This window comes from Perognathus longimembris, chromosome 12 (genome assembly GCF_023159225.1).
Source record: "Perognathus longimembris pacificus isolate PPM17 chromosome 12, ASM2315922v1, whole genome shotgun sequence".
NCBI lineage: Eukaryota > Metazoa > Chordata > Mammalia > Rodentia > Heteromyidae > Perognathus > Perognathus longimembris.
Genome location: NC_063172.1, coordinates 26,664,885 through 26,687,289, shown reverse-complemented (window position 1 = coordinate 26,687,289; position 22,405 = coordinate 26,664,885). Strand labels below are relative to the sequence as shown.

Sequence of the window (22,405 nt, the reverse complement as noted above, 5' to 3'; positions counted from 1 at the left end):
CTTCTGGATTTTTTTGAGTAGTCTCATGGACCTTCCTGCCTGGGCTGGCTTTGAACCTGCATCTCAGCCTCCTGAGTAGCTCTAGGATTACAGGCTACCAGTTCCCAGCTGAGTTCTTTATTCTTTGTATAACTATACCGTGCTCAATTGTGTTGTGTGTCTCAGTTTTAAACAGTTGGCTCCTGATTGATAGTCATTGGGATTCTTTCCAGTCTTTTGCTATAACAATGCCTTGTCCATGTGTCTTTTCATTTCTGCCAGTGTATATTTAGATTCTTAAAAGTGGGATGGCTAGGCCAGAGGCTGAATGCAAATGCATTTGCTCCCTTTTGCCAAATTCTCTTGCCCAGAGCTTGTACAATTTAAATCCCTATCAACTGTAAATGAGTTGCCTGCCTGTTTCCCAATAGCATCATCAGCAGAGTGCATGTATTGCCAAACTTGGGGATTTTTTGTTTTATTTTTTTATTTTTTATTTTTTTTTTTTGCCAGTCCTAGGCTGTGAACTCAGGGCCTGAGCACTGTCCCTGGCTTCTTTTTTGCTCAAGGCTAGCACTCTGCCACTTGAGCTACAGTGCCACTTCTGGCCATTTTCTGTATATGTGGTGCTGAGGAATCGAACCCAGGGCCTCATGTATACAAGGCAAGCACTCTTGCCACTAGGCCATATTCCCAGCCCCCAAACTTGGGGATTTTTTTGACTGTATTTCCTAGCTGCAAGTCTTTATCCTCTGAGGATAACAGAGTTATTCTGAAAAGCAAAAAGTCCCTATTTGCTGAATAAAATTGCTGAGTTTTGCCCTCAAGTGGAGCAGCTGGGACTTGCTGGGCATCTTTTTCTCTCTGCTCAGACCCAGAGCTTCTCCATATGGTCTTTCTACATGGGCTGCTTTTTCTCCTCATAGCATGAGGGCCTGAGGGCAATCAGCCTGTTTATATACCTTCTCAAAAGCTTCAGTGCAGATCCCAGATAATGAGAGCGGTCACAGCTAAGAAGCTGGGTTGCCTTTTTTGACCTTAGACTTAGAGGTTACTCAACCTGTGTTCTTGGTTACAAGTAAGTCACAAGCCTCAAAAGGAAGGAAACTAGGTTACACCCTCTGGTAGAGGCATAGCATGGTTGTCCAAAGGCAGGACAATTTCGAGAACTGTGAGAGATCTTAGATTTTATACTACAGGTGAGCCTGGCTCAGTTGTGTGGATGCTAGAGGGATATAAAATTCCTGGGCCAGAAACAAAGCGACTTCATTCCAATGGCCCAGCAAATGTCCTTAGGATTAATGTATTTACACCATTTCCCCTTTTGCCCAAGTCTGGGCAGGAGTGAAACAGGTAAGTCCAGGATTCTTGCATATGTGACACTGAAGATTTCTATTCTTATGAATCTGCTGAAATTCTCTTTACAAAGGAACCAGTGACTTTTGCAGTGTCCATGTTTATTTCCCTTGCTGTCTCTGAGTCTCCCAGCACCATTCATCTGGCCAGTCTCCTCTGCTTACCAGCTCTTCCCAACTCAGACCCTTAAGTTCTCCATATCACTGTGTCTCCTCTACCTCTGATTATATTTTCTTGGTCTCAACCTCCTTTTTTCAAAGCTCTTCTCCTCATGCCCTTTCCTTGGTTCTCTTTCCTCTTCAGTCTCTCTCCCAGTGAACATATCCACTGCTCTCCCTCTACTGGATGCCTTGTAGATACCTCCTGTGATTCCCTTTCCTGACTCCAGACTCTCATCTCCAACTGCTTACTAGGCTTATGACTGTTGTCAGCCAGGAGCTTGAAATTCAACCTGTTCCAAACCAAATTAATGTTCCACACATCTGCTCCTCCTGTTTCCACACACCTTCACTGGTGTGTGTGCCATACCATATACATGAAGCATGAGGCCTATACATACATGCATGGGACAGTTGATACACATTTCCCATTTTCAGAGCAAAGAGCAGCATAGGGACAAGCCTGTATCAATATATTTTCATTGGCAGATAGCAGTAGGACAATGTGCTGGTCAGACTTTGCATCACTGTGATAGATTACCTGAGAAAAAATCAACTTAAAGGAAAGAAAGATTTGTTTGGCTTATGGTTTCAGCCGGATCCGTTGATCTAGGCCTAAGGTAAGGTAGACTATCATGAGTAGGAGCATGGGGCAGAGGAGGCTGTTCCACTCAAGGCAGCCTGGAAGCAACTACAGTAACAGGAAGAGGATGGAGCTAAGATAATACCTTTCAAAGACATTCCCCACTTCCTGCAACTAGGCCCACTTTCCACAGTTCTACTCCCTCCCAATAATCTATTCAAAAATTGAATCCATCAATGGATTGACCATTGAATAGTTCCAAGCCTTCATGACATAATTATCTCTGGAAACTCCCTCACAGATACACCCAGAGATGTTCTTCACTAATCTCCTAGGCATTTCTTTTCTTTTTTTTTGGCCAGTCCTGGGCCTTGGACTCAGGGCCTGAGCACTGTCCCTGGCTTCCTTTTTGCTCAAGGCTAGCACTCTGCCACTTGAGCCACAGCGCCACTTCTGGCCGTTTTCTGTATATGTGGTGCTGGGGAATCGAACCCAGGGCCTCATGTATACGAGGCAAGCTCTCTTGCCACTAGGCCATATCCCCAGCCCCCCTAGGCATTTCTTAATCTGACCAAAATGACAATCAAGATTAACCATCCTAGGCATTGTTGCTATTTCAGATATTTTCATGGGCAAAACACAAAACATGATAGACTCACTAATCACATTTTTGTATATTTTTCTTGAATGGATCTCTTTCATACCCTCCATAGAATTTCTCCAGCCCAGCAGCCTTCTGTTCTTACCAGTTCCACACTTCAGAGCCTTCCATTATTTCATTCTTCCTTTCTCTGTCTTTCTACTTTTGCAGTTTCCTCAGAAGGAGCCGTTTGCCTACACATTCAGTCATTGTTCAAGTCTAACCAAAAATTACTTTGCAAGATCCCCCTGTCCATGTGGAACTAATCTCAGTTTCTCCTATATCCTTGTTACATATTTTTTCTTTTGATTATTATTTCAACTACTACATGTTAGCCTTATATAGTCGTGCATAGGTTTGCCCTTTCACAGAAAAGAAAATGCCTTGGAGTCTGAAATTGTGTCATGTTCCTTGCTGGTTTTATTAGAGTTTCCATAAATTAGGAGCTCCATTAATGTTTTCTGAGGTTTTTACTAAGATAGGTAAACACCTATTTTGTTACTTATCTTTCATTTGAAGATGATGGGCTGTTGCTTGACTGTTCAATTGTGGGATTTTAGGCGCTGTGTCTTTGCACAGCTGCACAGTTATGTAGCTGTTTGTATGAATGTATAGAAGCCCAGATGTCTGGCTATAATCTTCCTGGCTCCGTGGCTAGGTTGCCCTGTAGAATTGACAGAAAACCTTCCCTTTGCTTTCCTTTGAGGCCAACTGTTGCTTTTTCCCAAGATCTGAAGTAAGTCATGTTTTCCACAGGAGAGCTATTGACATTGGTGGGGTTGTGGCATGCATTGGTAAGCATGGTGTCCCTGGACTGTCACCAAATAGCAGTATAGTTCCCTTGTCATCAAGACACTCAAGAATGCCTCTGTTGCTTTCCAAACTCCTCTTCTCTCTACCTGTTAAATTGATTTTGAGCACAAAAGGGAAGGAAAGACAACAAAGAAATTTATGTTCGTGGAAGGAGCTTATAACAGAAGGGGAATCGAGTATTCATTGAATACCAGTTTTAAGGAGATAACCAAGACCAAAGAGTTTCAGGATCTTGCCTCAAGTCTCGCAGCTTGTCAGCAACAGAAATGAATGCATTTTTCTCATTTATAAAATGAGGATCCACTAAAATAACAAATACCCTGTATATCTTACTTCCAGCCTGCCACTGCCTTAACTAAGTGGATACTTGTGGCAAGCCTCTGTGGTCAGGTCATCCCTACTTTGCTGATGACACCACACAGCAGCAAGGCTTGTACTCTCTGTATGCCAAACTTTTCTTACAGTAACTCCGCCCTCCCAGAATGTTGAGGTGCAGATGGAGTGGTGGGATGCTGGCTGTCATCATGATGTCTGTGGCTGGGTCCCTCCCAATGTAGTGCCTTGCATCTGGCATTTTGCACAATTTCTCTGTCTATTACTCATGAAGATTCTCCATTGTCTGCATTCTCTGCAGTGATCATAGACTGTCACTGCAGGATAAGGACATGTCTCAGGAAAGGATCTTTGCCCAGTGTGTTTTGGGGACTCACAGTGTAAACTTCTGCCACTCTGTGTCCTGCTTGAGTCTTTAAGGACACTTGTGTCTGTAGCCTGTATTTCTGCTTTTCCTCTTGACATGCTGCAGAACTGCTCTTTGGTTGTTTTGCTACCCAGACTGGGAGAAGAGAGAAGGGGCATGGATATAAAGGAAGAAAGCTTTTTGTTTTGCTTTGTTTTTTTTTTCACCCTTGACAGAGCAGTGGAGAGCCTTGCTTCATTGGACTACTTTTCTCTGGCCTCAGAACTATTTTCTACTTTTAGAGACCTCTTGACTCAGGTATAAAGTGGGGAGGATATAGCCATGTACTGATGGCTCAGCACCTCTAATCCTAGCTACCTGGGAGGCTGGACACAGAATTACCGTTTCAAGCCACCCTAAGCAGAAAAACTCAAAAGACCCTTCTGGGCACAGCTATATACCTGTAATTCCAGGCATCTCTGTTTCAGGCCAGCTCAGACAGAAAAATCCATGAGACTCCATATCAATGAAAGAAAATGGGTATGTGGGTGCCGGCCTGTTGTCCCAGTAATAATGAGGAACCTAAAATTAAGCAGGTTGTGGCTCACTCAAGTGCCTAGGCAGGAAGCAAGACCCTACTCTAAAAATAATCAGCAGAGCCAGGCACTGTAATCCTAGCTACTCAGGAGGCTGAGATTTGAGGATCATGGTTCGGAGCCAGCCCAAAGACTCCTATTTCCAGTTTACCAGTAAAAATCCAGAAGCAGAGGTATGGCTCAAGTGGTAAAGTGTCAGCCTTGAACAAAAAATCTAAACAAGAGCAGGAGACCCTGAGACCAAATAAGATGATGCAACCCTGAGCTCAAACCCCAGTGCTGGCACACACAGACACAAACACACACAAAGACACACACACGCACACACACGCACACACAATAACTGATGCAAAACAGTACTAAGAAGAAGGGCTCAGCTGTATTTTACCACTCTATCAAGTTCAAGGCCTTGAGTTCAAACCCTAGTACCAACAACAACAACAAAAAAGGAAAGGCTGTGTGGGTGGAAGGGGCATTTAAAAATGTATATCTTTTTTGGGGGTTGACAGAGCCACTGCTAAGGAGATTCCCCTATTGCCTGCAATCATGGGGGAAAGGAGATCAATTGGTTTTATTGTTGCCTTCATAAACCTGATTTTTAAATGCTAAATAAACATATTTGAATGATTCTCTGGCTTTTATATTTGTTAAAACCCAATGATCACATTAGCCATTAATGAGGTTCTTGTGCCTTTTTGAAAGCCCAGTAATAATCCTCTTCAAAGAAAGCCTACCTATCGAATAATCTCTTTCTTTGTGAGTAATGTTAAATAGAGCAGCAGCTGAGCTGGATTTCTGCTACGCAATTATCAAAGTGGCTTAGCTTGGTACAAAGGACAAATGAGGATGCTTTGAATCTAAATGAACCTGGAAAATACATGTCTTCCAGGTTAATTCCCATGATTGGTTCATAAGGCAAATGCAAAAGCTAATTCTAATAACTGGCTGATATGTAATTCTTTTGTTTTTATGAGTCATTTAAGTCCACAATTATGCCCAGAGTGCCTCATTCATTCATTCATTCACTCGATTTTTTTTTTGTAATGCTGGGAATCAAATGCACAGCCTTGCCTATATTAAGCAAGTGCTCTACATCCCTCGTCTCTCCCCACCCATTTTCATTTTCTGAGACACGAGCTCACCATGTAGCCAGGTTAGCTTCCAACTCATTGTCCTCTTGTTTCAGCCTCCTGAATACTGGGATTACAGATGTGTATCACCATGTTGGACTGTGTCATATTTGTTTTGTTACCTAAGTTTTCATTTTCCATGATGTAGATTTTACTTTTGGTGGCACAGAAATATACATTATAGCTGGTGCCAGCTATGCAGGAGGCTCATGATCTGTGAGATCATGGAGGTTTGAAGCCAGCTTGGGCAGAAAAGTCTGTGAGAGTTCATTTCCAAAATAACCAGTAAGAAGTAAAGATGGAGGCATGGCTCAAGTGGTAAAGTGCCAACTGAACAAGCAAGCTGAGCAAGCATGAGACTGATTCCAAACACTGATATAGGAGAAAGAAAGAATGAAGGAAGAAAGAAAGAAGGAAGGGAAGGAGGGAGGGAGGGAGGGAAGAAAGAAGGAAAGGAAAAAATGGACAGAAAGAAAGAAATAAGGAAAGAAAAGAGGGAAGGAAAGGAAGAAAGAAGGAAAGAAAAAGAAAAGAAGGAAGAAAGATAAGGCAGGCACTGGTGGCTCACACCTGTAATACTAGTTACTTAGGAGGCTGAGATCTGAGGATCTCAGTTTGGAGCCAGCCCGGGCAGGAAAGTCTGTGAGAATCTTATCTCCAATTAACCACCCGAAAACTGGAAGTAGAGCTATGGCTCAAAGTGGCAGAGTGCTAACATTGAATGAAAAAGGGACAGTGCCCAGGTCCTGAGTTCAAGCCTCGCAACCAACAAAAAAGAAAAGGAAGAGAGAAAGAGAGGAAGAAATGGAAGGATGGAGGGAGGGAAGGAAAGAAGGAAGGGAGGGAGGGAGGGAGGAAGGAAGGAAGGAAGGAAGGAAGGAAGGGGGAGGGAAGGAGGAGGGAGGGAGAAAGGAAGGAAAAACGAGATATTGTTAAAAGCTGAAGAAGAGCAAATTAAATATTCTCTTAGTACAGTGACCTATCGTTTTTTAACCTTAAAAAATATCTTTACACCAAGTTCATTCTGTGGACTCACTGTTACCCATGTTCCTTTCCCCTCTCACCATAGCTGAATCTGCCACCTAGGTTGGTGGCCCTCACCACCGTTTCAGTTGTGCTGGGGCTGTAGCTTTTCTCAAGGAGCTAGGGAACTGCAGTTCTAAAGGACATGTTGATAAATGTGAGGTACACAGTGACATGTGGAGAGTGAAAGCCCATGAGGAGGAAAGAGGAGCTCTGAGAAGACCTGCAAATTCCTGTACCTCTCTTCCCCTCCCATCAGTAATGGCACCTGATGAACTCAGGAGACTGGGGTGAGATGGATTTCTAGCACAGGTCACCACCGATGAAGAACCATTCCCCCAAAACTGAGATTTTACATGAAAAAAAGAGTCTCTATGTTAGTCCAAAGATTATATCTCAGAAGAAAAACTTGCTATTTAGGCAATCTACCTGAATGTCTAAGGACTTTCCCCAAATTGTGATTCTCCCTCAACTCTTCTGCAGCTGAAATTGTGAAGATTTATTTTCTAGTTTTGCAGATTGAAGATAGGGCTTTGTGCTTGCTAGACAGGTGTTCCACCTCTTGAGCCTCACTCCTAAGTGTAAATTTTCTATCTTACTTTTGCCCACTAGAGTCTTGATTTTTTAGTGCAGTGGACCATCCATTGAGTCATCATCATTGTTAGTTTTAGAGGTGATGTTAGCTATGGCCATCCATTACATCTTTGGTACCTCTAAAGATGAGAACTTTGTCCTATAGAGATTTGAGTTCCAGCATTTCCTGCTCAGAGCTCTGTATTTCCTGGAGCCCGGTGATGATTCAATTCTACACTCCTTCTCTATTTCCATGACTCAGAAGCGAATTCTCATACTCTACAGCTCCTCAGCCTTCAGCATAAGAGATGAATAAAATTGTGGGAAATAAATTAATCTAGTTCCTTTTCAAAATTCCGAAGGGTCCTATCTCTTGTCACCAACTCCCTGCTGTTGCCTTTGGGGGACGTTTTTATCCACACTAAGGCCTCTTCTTCTAGAGCCAATCCTCCTGTCTCCCTGGTGACTCTTGATTAAAATTGCCCAGGAAATCCCTTCTCACTTTCTCAGCACATGTCTCCCAACGCCCCTCTTGCAGTGTTTCCCCAGAAACAGAGGCACGCTGAGATGAAGCCTGTCTGTCAGGAGGTGCACTTGTGACACAGAATGCTTGAGCTAGGCTCTTCGCTAGGGTGTAAGGTTATGGAGTTTTCTGAGTTTAAACTCCAGGGTACAGAGACTCACACAAAAAGCAAGAACATATTTTACTGTCTTTTACTGTCACTTGTCACTTTTGGTAAAATCTCCCAAAGCATTTCAGGGAATCTCCAGAGGATCTCAGAAATAATACCAGATGTTCCTCTGTTACTGTGGAGTCCTGGTTTTGCTTTTTTTTTTAATCTGCATTAGTGGCTTCTCTTCCTTCATCATTCCCCAGCCCACACCCCATATTCTAGGCATTGGAGTATCATCCAAGCACATTTCATTTTTGCACTGGAAATTGCTGACACTTCCAGTGGACAATGAAATCCCCTCTTAGTTAATACTATGTCCTCTAATGCTGTACAACAGTTCTCAACACAGTGGCTTTGTCTCCCCTTCCTTCAGAGGACATTTAGCACTGTCTATCAAGGCATTTGGGTTTGCCACGAGGATACTACTGTATTTGGTAGGTGGAAACCAAGAGTGCTGCTAAGTAGCCACAGTGGCCAGCAAGCTCCTCAACAAAGCCTGGGCACTGTAAATAAGCAAGGAATCATTGTGAGCTCGATTGTGTGGCATTGACTCAGGTGGTAGATGTTAAGACACTGTTCCCATTGGATTGGAGAGGTCAAGGATAGAGGAAGGGCATCCAAGTAGGGGTCCATTCTGAGCAATAACACTATGTGGGTCTGAGCCTGCCTTCATTGGGAATATAAGGATACCACACTGACTAGAGGATAAGGTCTTTAATTAGAACTGAGCTAGATAATTATCCAAAGTCCAGAGGATGGAGCACTTGCAAGTCAGGCAGAGGTGTTTGACCTCACCAAATAGGGAAATGGGACTTGAGATCTGTACAATGGGAAGATTCATCCTCTCATGGTGGTTAGGAGGTACTGGGTGATGGGGAGACATTGTAATCAAGAAGGCCAACTGGGGCTACTGCAGTAATTTAGAGGTGAGATGAGATGAACTGGAGCATCCCAATAGGAACATAAACGAGGGCAGAAGAACTATCTAAGGAGTACCACAAGGATTAGTGTCAGACTAGATTGTGAGAATGAAGGTGAAAGCCAGAGGCTAGAAATTGGTGGTATGATTGGCAGAAATGGCAGTCAGGAAGGGGAACTGGTTTAAAGGCAATGAATATGACTATTTCAGTTTGGGCATATTGAGTCTGCAATTACTTGAGAGACTACCATGTGGAAAAGTTAGATTTAATTGGCTCTTCAAAGTTGTTGATGTCACTTCCTGAATTAGTTATTCCCCCTGTTCCTCAAAATCTCTCTATAATTTAACCTGTTTAAACTTCTCTCATTGTTTAAGTAAAAGCCTTTACTTCTTGCCTCCACTATTGTATTTTAAAAAAAATTTATTATAAAGGTGATGTACAAAGGTGTTAGAGTTACGTAAGTCAGGTAATGAGTACATTTCTTTTTGAACAGTGTCACTTCCTTCATTTTCTCCCAAGTTTTTCCTCCCAATCCCCTCCCCCCCCCCAAGTTGTATAGTTGTAAAGTTCATTTCCAAGACAATGTCTAGTGATTATCACTGGTGAATTAGTTCACTCTTTGTTTCACCATTTCTATGCTTCCCCTTCCCCTCCCCAAATCAAATAAATGTACATACAAAGCAAAAGGTACAGAAATTTAAAAAAAAACAGAACAGTGACAAAAGGGGTACAACAGAAAAAAAACTGAAAGTAAAACAAAAAACCTCTTGTTTCCATTTCTTGGAGTTTACTTCAATAAGCATCATGGTATATAATCACATACCCAGCTATTGAACCCTTGTGATATTATTCTAAGAATATCCTCCTTTGGTCTCACTGTGTGAATATTTAGAGTCCTGTTTAATTTATCATGTCCAAGTATATTTTTTTTACTACCCACTGGTTTTATTTGTAGATTTATATTGCCTCCACTATTGTAAATAGACCTAGCTAATTTTCCTTTCTCCAGTCTTGTCTTCTTTAATCTAGCTTCCTTTGTGTCTTAGAAGTTTTCTCTCATGTTTTCATTATGACTATAATTTTGTTTCCCTGATTATTAATTCAGTATTTAAATAGGGATAACATAAAGTTTCCCAATGGTTTAAGAGCAAGTAAAGGATATCAATTACTCTCTAATAACCGAAGAGTGTTGAGTACTCTCTCCTTTAGTGGCACTCTGAGAATGGACCACAGGATGACTTGATTCAAAATGACTTCACTGCACGTAGGAGTGTAGACAATAATTTATGCCTCTGTGAGCCACAAGAACCTGGTGAACTTCCTCTAGAGCTTTGACAAGTTCTGGCTGAGATGACTGATAGAAGTTGGGTGTCAAATTTGAACTAAAACATGGATGTGATTTCTATGAAAAGAACATTAGAACAAATAGTAGGGTACAAGATCCTCAGGGTACCCTTTTCCACTGTAATGGATGATCCACATGTGCTAATTCTGGGGAGACAGAAACTTCTAGATCCGAGGTCCTAGTGTGGAGACTGATTTAAGCCAGGCCTTGCATCTGTCTCAATTCCTGCATGATCTTGGGCCCATGAGGTTTTCCATGAGACTGTCAACCTTTTTGTAGCTTCCTGAGATCTGATGGTAGTTTGCATGGGGAACTTGAAGAGACATCACTTTTACTGTTTGACACCAAGAAAAACTGCCTTATAAGAAAATTCCTAGAAAGGATATTTTTTCCTCCTGTCTTCATATCTCCTGGTTCCATTATATCATATCCAGAGCTTCTGGTTCAAATGGACTTGTCCAATTAAGGTGGAGTCAGCTCACACAAGCACTTATTGCCTTTATGGAGGATGATATTCAAACACTTCCGTTAGGAAAGCCTGCTCCTCCCTGAAGTACAAAGAATGGCAGTACAATTTTGATGTAAAGTGAGTTGCACATACTCAGAACCTTGCAGGAACTTGTCATAAGTAGAAGGGCCTGAACATGATTTCTCAGAAAAGAAAAGTAAGCTTAAACCTGCCTTTAAAGCTAAGAGTGATTACCTCATTTCAGAAATACAAAATTGAATCAGCCCAATTGGAGTTTTTATTTTGTACTGCCAATAGAAAACCCATAGCACTGCTGTCTTACCACAGAGGAAATTTGGTTATCACCAAATACATCAACATTAATAGGAGCTACATAGTTCTCTTATTGATTCTGACTGAATCCTTTTGAAATTGTTGCTACTGTAGACCTTTTCATCTAGAGTATGGTTATAGATGATTAGCCTAATTAATTTACTGTTGCTTTTTGGAGGGCCACTGGAGATTGAACCTCAGGGTCTCGTAATTGCTAGGTAAGCACTGTACTACTTGAGCCACGTTCCAGTCCTTTTTGTTTTAGTTTTTTTTTCAGATAAGAGTCTCAAGCTTTGGCTAGGCCATCCTTGGATTGTGATCCTCCTAGCTCTCTGCCTTCTAAGTAGCTGGGATTATAGGCATATGGTATCACAACCACTGCTTTCTTGCTTTCTTTCTGAAGATTTAATTACATTCAGGTAGGGTATTTGTTTGTTTGCTTGTTTTTCAAAACAAGCAACAGAAGTAGCATAAATTTGAGTCATAGCCTTTCTGAGTGTAGCTTCCAACTTGATGAGTCTAGCTTGGAAAATGTTATCTTAAAAATGCCTTCAAACAATAAAGGAAAACCCTGGAGGTAGTGAACTCCCGAGACAAGGCTTCTCTGGCTGGGCTCCTTGGCCTTTAGGAGGCTGGAGCTCCCCAAATGGATCCTCTGTTCCAAGGCACTGCTACAGGACAGAATCCAAATTACTAAACAAGGAACACATGACCACCGACGATTTGTCCTGTCCTTTGCCACCATCAATGCTTCCTATATTTCTCTTTATCGTCTCAAATATTACCATTAGAGGCTCATGCCTATAACTGTAGTCACTCCAGAGGCTGAGACCTGAGGATTGTGGGTGGAAGCCAGCCCAGGCAGAAAAGCTCATGAGATTTGCTTTGTCCCTACCTCTTTCCTCCCTCTCACTCTAGGTGTCCCTTTGCTCTTTAGAAAGAATCTGAAATTAGGCCAGGCTCTGCTGGCTCACGTCTATAATCCTACCTACTCAGAAGGCTGAGATCTGAGGATCACAGTTCAAAGCCAGCCCAGGCAGGGAAGTCCATGAGACTCTTATCTTCAATTAACCACCATAAAGCTGGAAGTGGTGCTATGGCTGGCCTTGAGAGAAAGAAGCTTAGGGACAGTGTCCTGGCCCTGAGTTCAAGCACCACAACTGACCCCCCCCAAAAAGAAATTAGTTTGCAGGTCTGTGCCCAGGGGGGTGGCGAGGTATGAAATTAAAGCTGACTCTGTGCCAGCTCACCTTCACTTTGTGCTTTGATCACCAATCTTTGATGTGGATATCCTGATTCTCATTTTATATCAAAGGAAATTGAGGCTTGGTGATGTTAAGTAGTAGAGCAATGGCTGAGGCAATAGATGAAAAATGTCTTTGGAGAGAGTCACTCCCATCTGGGTTTTAAGTCTTAGTTTCACCGTTGGTTGATTGACTCGGAGCAAGTTTTTTGGCCTAAGTCTCTGTGTCCTAACCTGTAAGACAAAACATTCATACCCATTTGCAGAAATAGATACTTCATTTAACAGTGCTTAACCTTTGGTCTTCGGTAAACAAAACACATGGTCGATGTAATTTTACGTCTTCTGAAACATCACAACTGAGATTTAGTCACAGATTGTACCTGCTCCACTGTAATGATCCTTCCCAATCACAGGGCTTATTGATTGATGGACATGATAAGTCACAAACAGAGATGCTTAGGGCCTCTAGAAGGCAATCTCAAACTACAGTCCAGTTTAGACAGGTGGCAACAGAGAAAGAGCGGCGACAGAATCAGAGATAGAGAGACAGAAACAGAGAGACAGAGACTCAAATCTTCTTCTATCTTATAAGAAAAAATAGCACAAAGGAAGGAGTTTTCTTCTGGTGTGCAGCATAACCTTTTTGAAATCCTCTTACTCTGCCTTTTTACAAACCAGGCAGAGATTTTCCCCAAATCTCTCCTTCCTCTTTCCTGATTCCATTCCTGCTTCTGTACCCCTTCTACTCCAACCCTACTGATCCCTTTCATGTCTGCCTTTTACCTCCTTACCATGGGTTAAATACTTTAGTTTTCTGACCCAGAAGCAAATGTGAGGTCATTTTAGCAAAGAAGAATCGCATGCATTTAAGACATTGAGGGATATGAACTATGAGATCCTTCTAACAAGGAACTTCTGCTTTTAAGAGACTGAGAGAGGTGAACTCAACTTACCATATTCCCTCTCCTGGAGCAACCACATCTTAACCTTTAATACTAATCGGAATCTAAAACATGTTTCCTGGAATCCAAGGAATCTATTTTTTTTTTTTTGTTCCCTGACCTGGAATCGACCAAAGAATCTATTTACTTATATAACAAAATGCTGTAGACTGGGTAGTTTACAAAAACAAAAAACAAAAAAACCCCAGAAATTCTCATAGTTCTAGGAGCTAATTTGAAGACGATGACACTGTCAGGTTCGGTGTCTGCTGGTAACTTGTATTCTAATGGATGGTGGTAGTTAGGTGCACTCACATATCAGAAGGGACAGAAAAGAAAAAAAAAAGATGAATGATATGGCCTAATTTGTTGAAAGAATGAAAGAACAGAAAAAGAGCATCAGCTACTCCTCTCCGTCCTTTTTTTTTTTTTTTAAGGTACTGTTCACTGGGGTGGCTTAGTCTCATTTCCAATGGCCCCAGCCTAGTAATACCGCCAAAGGGAAAGAAGTTTTGATGCAACATTGAAGAGATACCAACTTTAAAGTCATAGCACCCATGGAACACATTTCAAACATCAGTGGAAAGGAGGGAACATTTTAGACTTGCGGACCCTCTACCTCTTCAGCACAAAGTTGGCCTTGTAGACTAGCACTAAAAATCAGAGGTTTGGGGGGTCAGGTCATCAGCACCTCAAATGCCCATCTTTCCAGCATGAACGCAGCTGTATGTGGTAGGAAGGCACAGAGGCCCTGGTCGGCTTGTCTGCACCATCCCAGGGCCTGACTGCAGCCCTCCTGTCAGTTGTATTCAGGGTGTCTTGACTGCTGAAGCCATTGACAGCTGCTTTCACAAGGAGTCTCTGGTGTTCATGAGAGCCCATCTTCCTTCTGATGGTGGAAAGCCCCAGTGGCAGATGCGAACACGTGGGCTTCAGGAGGAGCCTGGAGAAGATGGACAGTTCTGTCCTCCAGAATGTGCTTAGTCTTGCTTCCTGGACAGATTCCATCTTTGATGTGAGTTTGTGGGGAGCCCCAGAAAGATGAAGTGGAGTAGAGAGGGGAAATAGCGGAGGTCTGTACAGTTACCTTTACATTACTGTGACCAAACTATCTAAGAGAACAACCTAAAGGAGGAAAGATTTATTTTGCTCATGGTTTCAGAGGATTCAGTCCAGTTTGGTTTTATATCCTTAGACACACTTCATAGTGGTGGGAGCAAGGCTAGGAATGTGGCTTAGTGGTAGAGTGCTTGCCTTGCATGCATGAATCCCTGGGTTCAATTCCTCAGCACCACATAAACAGAAAAAGCTGGAAGTGGCGCTGTGGCTGAAGAGATAGTGTTATCCTTGAGCAAAAAGAAGCCAGGGACAAAGCTCAGGCCCAAGCCCCAGGAATGGCAATAAATAAACCAACAAACATAGCATGCAGTGGAGGAATATGTTCATGTCATGGTGGAGAGGAAATGGAGAAAAATGATGAGAAGGGTCCAGAAACAAGCTATCCTAAGAATCTGCCCCCAGTGACTATATTTCTTCCAGCTAATAAAAGTTTATAGCCTCCCGGATAGTGTCATCAATTGGGACCAAGCATTCAACACAGGCACTTGTGAAGGCATTTTATGTCCATACCTTAACAAGGCCAATGGCAGGATTCCATGGGGCTAAAGTCAATGTCCATATAAACACTTCTCTCCCCGAGGCCTCTGTAGTAACAAGAGCAGCATGGTTCACATTGGTTCTTGCTGCCTTTGGAATTTCAATGGTTTGGAACATCAAGAGGAAAAGCCACTTTAGCACCTAGAGGTCCACTGGGAAGCTTCTTAGGCTGATATCTATTCTGATGACTTACTCTATGGATCAACATGCTTCCAACCAACATTCACTAAATATCTCAGGTATGGAAATGAGCAAGCCTAGAGTGGTCCTGGTCTTCATGGAACTCCCTGGGTATCAGGGCAGCGAGGCATGGGTCAAATCATTCCAGTGGAAACAAACACTCCAGTAAGGAAGGAAAGTGCTGTGGCAGGAGCCAGGGCCTGGGGAAAGCATCTGAGACCATAAGGGTATGGGCGTCTTTGATGTCCCATAGGCCTTGAGCACTGCGGACAGAAGGAAGAGCCTACACTCACAAAGCCAGAAGAGGTAGGGGAACCCACAAAGTACCCAATGGGTATGTAGAGCCTGGGGCCTGCATCCTAAAAGTATTGAGAAGGAGTGAACTAGAATCTGATTCATAATTCATAATCTGATTCATGAGGGCTCTGACTGCCCTCTGGGGAATGGAATACACAGGCCACCATTCCTTCTCTTGGCAGCCTCTCTTTTTCTTTGGTTGGACCCCCAAGTTCTGTTGCACAACTTTCCTGGGCTCATTTTCCACTGCAGAGCAGGTCATCATGGTCCTGTCTGTGGTGGAGTTTGGCCAGGATAGCCCACCTGGCTGTGCTCTTGACATGAGAGCTTTGGGGCACAAAAATAAGCTGCGCAGTAGCACCCCAGCACTGGGGAATCTGTGTGTAATCTTCTGTGGTGACCTCGGGGTCAAGTGTCTGGCAGGAGGACAATTTCATAAGCAAGGAAAAGAAAATGCAACAAGGAGGTTGCACTTACTTCTCTCTGGGCATTCTTGAATGTGACCTACTTGATTGTGAAAGAATGTTACTTGGATTGGAAAGATCTGTTCCACTCTTGAGAACTAAAACATCTAAGCTGTGGGTTATCTTTAGAACAACAAAAAGCCTTTTTATTTATTTAGGTATTTTACAAAGGCACCAATCTTATTCATGAAGGTCTGTCCTCATAACAATAAGCCCACCTCAGGATACTGTTGCACTGGGGCTAGGTTTCAACACAAATTTTGGTAGGACACCAACATTCACACCATAGCATAGTAGAAATTGCAATAGAAGACTCATTCCGCAGTTCTGGAAAGGGAAAAAAAAAATCATTGACTAAGGAAAACTCCAAAGGGAAGGCCATTAAGCCTGACATGGCTCCAAACACCTTTGGATCTGTTTAAGGGAGTCACCTCCTGAGTATTTTAACATTTCTTTCTTTCTTTTCTTTTTTTTTTTTTTTTTGGCCAGTCCTGGGCCTTGGACTCAGGGCCTGAGCCCTGTCCCTGGCTTCTTTTTGCTCAAGGCTAGCACTCTGCCACTTGAGCCACAGCGCCACTTCTGGCCATTTTCTATATATGTGGTGCTGGGGAATTGAACCCAGGGCTTTATGTATAACAGGCAGGCACTCTTGCCACTAGGCCATATTCCCAGCCCCTAACATTTCTGATTGATTAGATCTGCCAACTTTGTGAAAAGAGTCTGGGTCACAAGCAGGATTTCTTGTTCAAACGAAAATGAGATTAAACGAGATAAGAAACGAGATAAGAGTAAAAGAACAAAGGAAGCCTTCCCACTCAAGCAGAAAAGGGGCTGTGATGGTCAGGGCCTTGGCCAATGAACATCAACTGCTCTTCCTGAATCACCTCAGCAGAGTGATAGTGTGATTCCAAGGGCCTCCAAACTCTCCATACATTCTTCCCAGGTATCTGTTAGTCATCCTAGGAGAGTATTCCTGGGAGGTGCTGGTTGGTGGGATGCCTGGGCTTGTACAGGCATCCTCTTGTTAGGCCACTGGAACCTAAGAGGGTAGGAACCAAAGCAGGTCACACGGGAGAGAGGAAAGAGAGCTTAGACATATGAACAGATAAGCCTTATTGCCTTACAAAGCTTCTCTATTTTGCTTCATTCTCCCTTTCTCAGGGAGCATGTGTCAGGAACATTCAGATCATCCTCTTCCTTTTCCTTCTAATAATAATTCAAATGTTGTCATCTACCTCATTTTTTTCTGGAGTGGAACTGCGGGGGAAGCAGGTAGAATGGGAAGTGGGTGCTAAGAGTATTTAGATGAGACACTGAAACACTAGTCAACTATAACCCTCAGGTGGAGCCCAGCACTAGCATAGTACCTGCCACCTCCAAAGCTTCAAATACATATTTTTAAAAAGATCCACTGCCTAAAAGACAATTTTAAAAAAGGAATATGCCATCTGTGATGGGGAAGAAGCAGCTGGAGGAGGAATGAAGCTGAATGGAAACATTGGTATCCAACAACATGGTAGAAACCCAGGATAGAAAAACAGATTAGTGTTACATCTGTGTAAAACTCATTTGTTTAAAACTCCATGTATGTCTGCACTGAAGAAATGGGGGACTATCAGTTAACAGTTATCTAATTGCCAGGTTTGTGAATCATTTTTATTTTCTGATTTGTTCCTACCAGTATAGTTTTTAGATTGAACATCAATTTCTGATGTAAGAAAAACACAATATTATCTTATAAAAGGAAAACCAATGTGTTATGGGCTGAAGTGTGCACTCTAAGATTCATGTATTGAAGTTATAACTCCCCATCTCCCCCATGCCAACTTCAAAACTTGATCCTATTTGGAGATAAGGGCTTTAAAGAGACCTTATCTTTAAAATTAAAACTGTATGGAACACTAATCCAATGTGACTGATTCCTTACCCAAAGGGGAAATTGGGACACAGATACACCCATTTAGAAGACCGTATAAGGACATAAGTTGATGACAGCTATCTATAAACCAAGGAATGAGGCCTCAGAAGAAACCAACTTACAACACCTTGGTCTTGGACTTCCAGCAGCCAAAACCATGAGAAAATGACTTTCTCTTGTCTAAGCCATTCAGTCTGCAGTCATTTGTTATAATTGCCCAAAGAAAAAAGACTACCAAGATACACATTTTAAAGTTTGAGAGAAGTATTCAAGGAGAGACACAGGAAAGTGAAGAGCACCAGAGAAATGTTTTGAAAACTTTGGGAAGAAGACTGTAGAAAAGAACAGGGTGCCGTCATGGTTATAATAAGACTGCACATCTTAGAAGCAAGGTAGGAAGCACGTTTGATGGGACAGTGCTAACTTTTTATTAGAGCATCTAGAAAGCCCGCAGCAATTAACAGAGATAGAGCAGTGCCTGTCCCCACCCCTCAAGAACCTGCTCTGTGGGGCTCTTGGAACAGAATTAAAGCTTCCAACAGAGAGTTGCCACCTAGAGATCAAAGGGAGCAAGAAGTAAGCAGATCTCAGAGAAGACTGCAAGTTCCAGAGGAGAAGCATGAGAAGAAAAGCCCAGTTTGACTCTCTCCTCTGACTGCCTCTTTTTATTTTTTTCTCTTGGGTGTCTCTTTTGGGAAAAATAAATTCAAGTCTGATTTTTATCACAGACATATTCTCTCTGCTCTGTCCACTGTGCTGAGGAGGTTCCAGCTGTTGTTCCCAGTTCCTTTTTGCCTGCTGCTGACGATCACTGAGAAGCAGTGTCTTCACTAAGCTGGCTAAGGACAGATGTGGCAGGCACCTGGGGCTTCATCTTCCAGAATAGAGGTTTCCAGTGACCTCCTGGTCAGAACCCATAACCACATGGTGACTTGCTGCTATCATTACAGATGTCCTCAAGAGCTTCACAAGTCATTCTCTTTCCCTGGCCATGGCTGTTCAAGTCCAAATATATTGATTTCTTTTTTTTTTTTTTTTGCCAGTCCTGGGGCTTGAACTCGGGGCCTGAGCACTGTCCGTGGCTTCCTTTTTGCTCAAGGCTAGCACTCTACCACTTGAGCCACAGCACCACTTCTGCCTCTTTCCTTCCTTTTCTCCCTCCCTTCCTTCCTTCCTTCCTTTTTTTGTCAGTCCTAGGGTGTGGACTCAGGGCCTGAGCACTATCCCTGGCTTCTTTTTGTTCAAGGCTTACACTCCACCTCTTGAGCCACAACACCACTTCCATCTTTTTCTGTGTATGTGGTGCTGAGGAATTGAACCCAGGGTTTCGTGCATGCTAGGCAAGCACTCTACTGCTAAGCCACATTCCCAGCCCATTCTGGCCTTTTCTGTTTATGTGGTACTGAGGATTCAAACCCAGGGCTTCATGCATGCTAAGCAAGCATTCTGCCACTAAGTCACATTCCCAGCCCCAGTATAATGCATTTTGATAAGTCACTCCTCTGTTCCTCTCTTCCCCTTTGTCCTTCCCAGACCACTCTCCACAAGCATCCTTGTTCCATTTCCATCCATGAACATAAAGCTTTTTGAACATATTCACCTCCCTTTCCCTCCCCATTTTCCTGGTCTCCTCCACCTACATCCTATATAGGACATGTTCCAACTTCCTAATGCTCATTTTTGTTAAAGTACACACTTATTGCTCAATGAGGGCTCACTGTGGTATCTCACACACGTAGGCACCATACTTTAGTCACACACACACACACACACACACACACAAATGAAATCCTATATCTGTTTATGTGTGTATTTCTTTAACCTCCAGAATCTGCATATGAAAAAAACATGGGATCTTTGTCTTTCTGAACCGGATGACTTTGCTTAATATGATGGTTTCCAGATCCATCCATTTCTCTGCAAATGACATTCTTTCATTCTTTGTGATTACTATATACACAGTATGTGTGTTATTATTCATAACCCATTCAGCACTGGTGGAACATCTGGACTGTTTCTACAGCTTGATTGTTAATGAATGGTGCTGCAACAAAATGCATTATTCCAAGCTCTCCCTTGCTTTTAAGTTTCCTGTTGAGAAATCTGCCTTATTTTCTGGTGGGTTTCCTATTGTAAGTGACATTCCTTTCCTTTCTTGGAGCTTTCAATAGTCATTCCTTGTTCTCTGAATTTAGTGTTTTAATTATAATATGTTTTTAGGATTTTATATTCTGGTCTGGTCTGCTGGGTGTTCTAAAATCCCTCTGTACCAGAGTAGGCTTTTCATTTATAAGATTTGGGGAGTTTTCTGCTCTTATTTTATTGGCTATGTTTTATATGCCCCTAACTAGTACATCCTCTCCTTCCTCTGTACTTATTATTCATAAGTTTTGTCCCTTCATAATGTCATGAAATTCTTGCAGAGTCTCACATTTTTTAATCTCTTTTCTGTATTTTCTTCAGCTTTTTCTATTATGTATATTTTATCTTCAAACTCTGAAATTCTATCTTCCATTACATCTAACCTGCTAGAGAAGTTTTCCACTGTAGTTTTCATCTCTAGCATTTTAGTTTGATTTTTTCCCCTGGTATTTCTGAAGCTTTATCAGTATGTGTTTTACTATGTGTTTTGCATTGACATTGACTTCTTTACTTCATATATATATATATATATATACACACACACACACACACACACACACACACACACACACATATATATGGATTTTCCTACACTTTGCAGTCATTGTACTCCCTCATGTAGCTATTGGTTTTGGAGGGATTGCATTCCCATAGTTCTTGTAATTTTTACATATTTGAAGACAGTTTGTAGTCTTGGGGTTAGTCAACTGATACCTTTCCATTGGATTAGTTTCTATATTCTCATCAAACTGGGTATTAGCTGGATTGATGTACCATTTTTCGCCTCTGATCTGTGATTACATCTCAGTACTAACAAATTCATCAATTCACTATCCAATCAGAAATTTACAAACAGGGCTGGGGATATAGCCTAGTGGCAAGAGTGCCTGCCTCGGATACACGAGGCCCTAGGTTCGATTCCCCAGCACCACATATACAGAAAATGGCCAGAAGCGGCGCTGTGGCTCAAGTGGCGGAGTGCTAGCCTTGAGCGGGAAGAAGCCAGGGACAGTGCTCAGGCCCGGAGTCCAAGGCCCAGGACTGGCCAAAAAAAAAAAAGAAAAAAAAAAAAGAAATTTACAAACAGTAAAATATCACTGGTAACAGGTTTTCTAAAATCAATCATGTGATATATACAGGGGACTAGCACTTTTAGGTGGTACAGTAGGGGGTTACAAGAACAAGGGGTTTATACACACACACACACACACACACACACACACACATTAGAACTTAGGCATGAAGAGTGAGGAGAGTGAGAAACATGTTAGCCATGCTACAGTGTCTCATGCTTATAATTCTAGATACTCCAGAGGCTGAGATCTAGAGGGTTGAATTTGAAGCCACTGGACTCCATCTACAAGGAAGGGAAATAGCAAAAATCTAGGCTGGAGGCATCACTCAAGTAGTACAGCACCAAACAAGAAAGCAAGCCAACAAAGCATGAGGTCCTGCTTTCAAACCTTAGTATAGGGTGGGGAGAGAGGATTTTCAGACTCTCTTATGTGTCTGTATATAACTTTCTATGTGTTACAAGAGACTATGGAGATCACATGACAGAGCTTGGTAGGAAGGCTCTGTCTCTCTCAGTCATTAGGACATAGAGCCAGATGACAGGCGAGTAATTTCATAAACCATGAGCCCAAACGTTCATTCTGCCCTATCCTCAGGTGATATGATTCTCTCCTAGCTGGGAAGGGTGGAGTTCCATAAAAACTGCCATGCTCAAGCCTTAATGGTATGAGCTGTCTTGGACCATGACACCTCTATTGTATCTTTCCCAGGAGTCACATGCTGCTGCCTTTGAAGTCTCAGCCACCTTTACTGCTTTCTGGTAGCTGGGTGACCTAATGTCCCTGAACCTCAGGGGTTTCTAGCTTCCAAGTTGTGGCTCAGTCCCAAAGCCTGGCTGACCACAAGCTGTTTGCAAGCTGTCAATGTAAGCTGATCACTGAAGTCCCAGCTATCTACAAGCAGAGGGTAACTCTTGTTTTATGAAATGGTCTAAGGGAATAGAGAGGCTGGGAAGGGCTGTGACAGCTGAGGCCCAAGAAATCAATGATTCTGATTCCCAGAAATCAATGTAAAGTGATCTCTCAGTAATTTGAGCAAAGGCTAGGTCTTTTGTAGTCTGGGAAAAAAAAGAAATGGTTTCCCTAAGACAAGGAAGTTGCTCTTAACTAGAAAGGAATTACTCTCCATCCCAGTGTCCACCTCTGATGGCCATTGGCTATCCCAGATTGTGATCACCAATTGTCTCTTTGTTCCCAAGCTTCCAGTTGTGTCTCAGAACCTGGCTGGCCACAGGTGA

General features: G+C 42.5%; 1 protein-coding gene across 1 annotated transcript in view; it reads left to right on the top strand.

Moving 5' to 3' along the window:
• Nucleotides 1-22,405, top strand: part of Baalc (BAALC binder of MAP3K1 and KLF4) — a 54,031-nt gene that overhangs the window by 16,792 nt on the left and 14,834 nt on the right. The window contains exon 2 of the mRNA XM_048359094.1: nt 21,991-22,027. Coding sequence (XP_048215051.1) covers nt 21,991-22,027 — 37 coding nt within the window. The remainder of the gene's footprint in view (nt 1-21,990; nt 22,028-22,405) is intronic.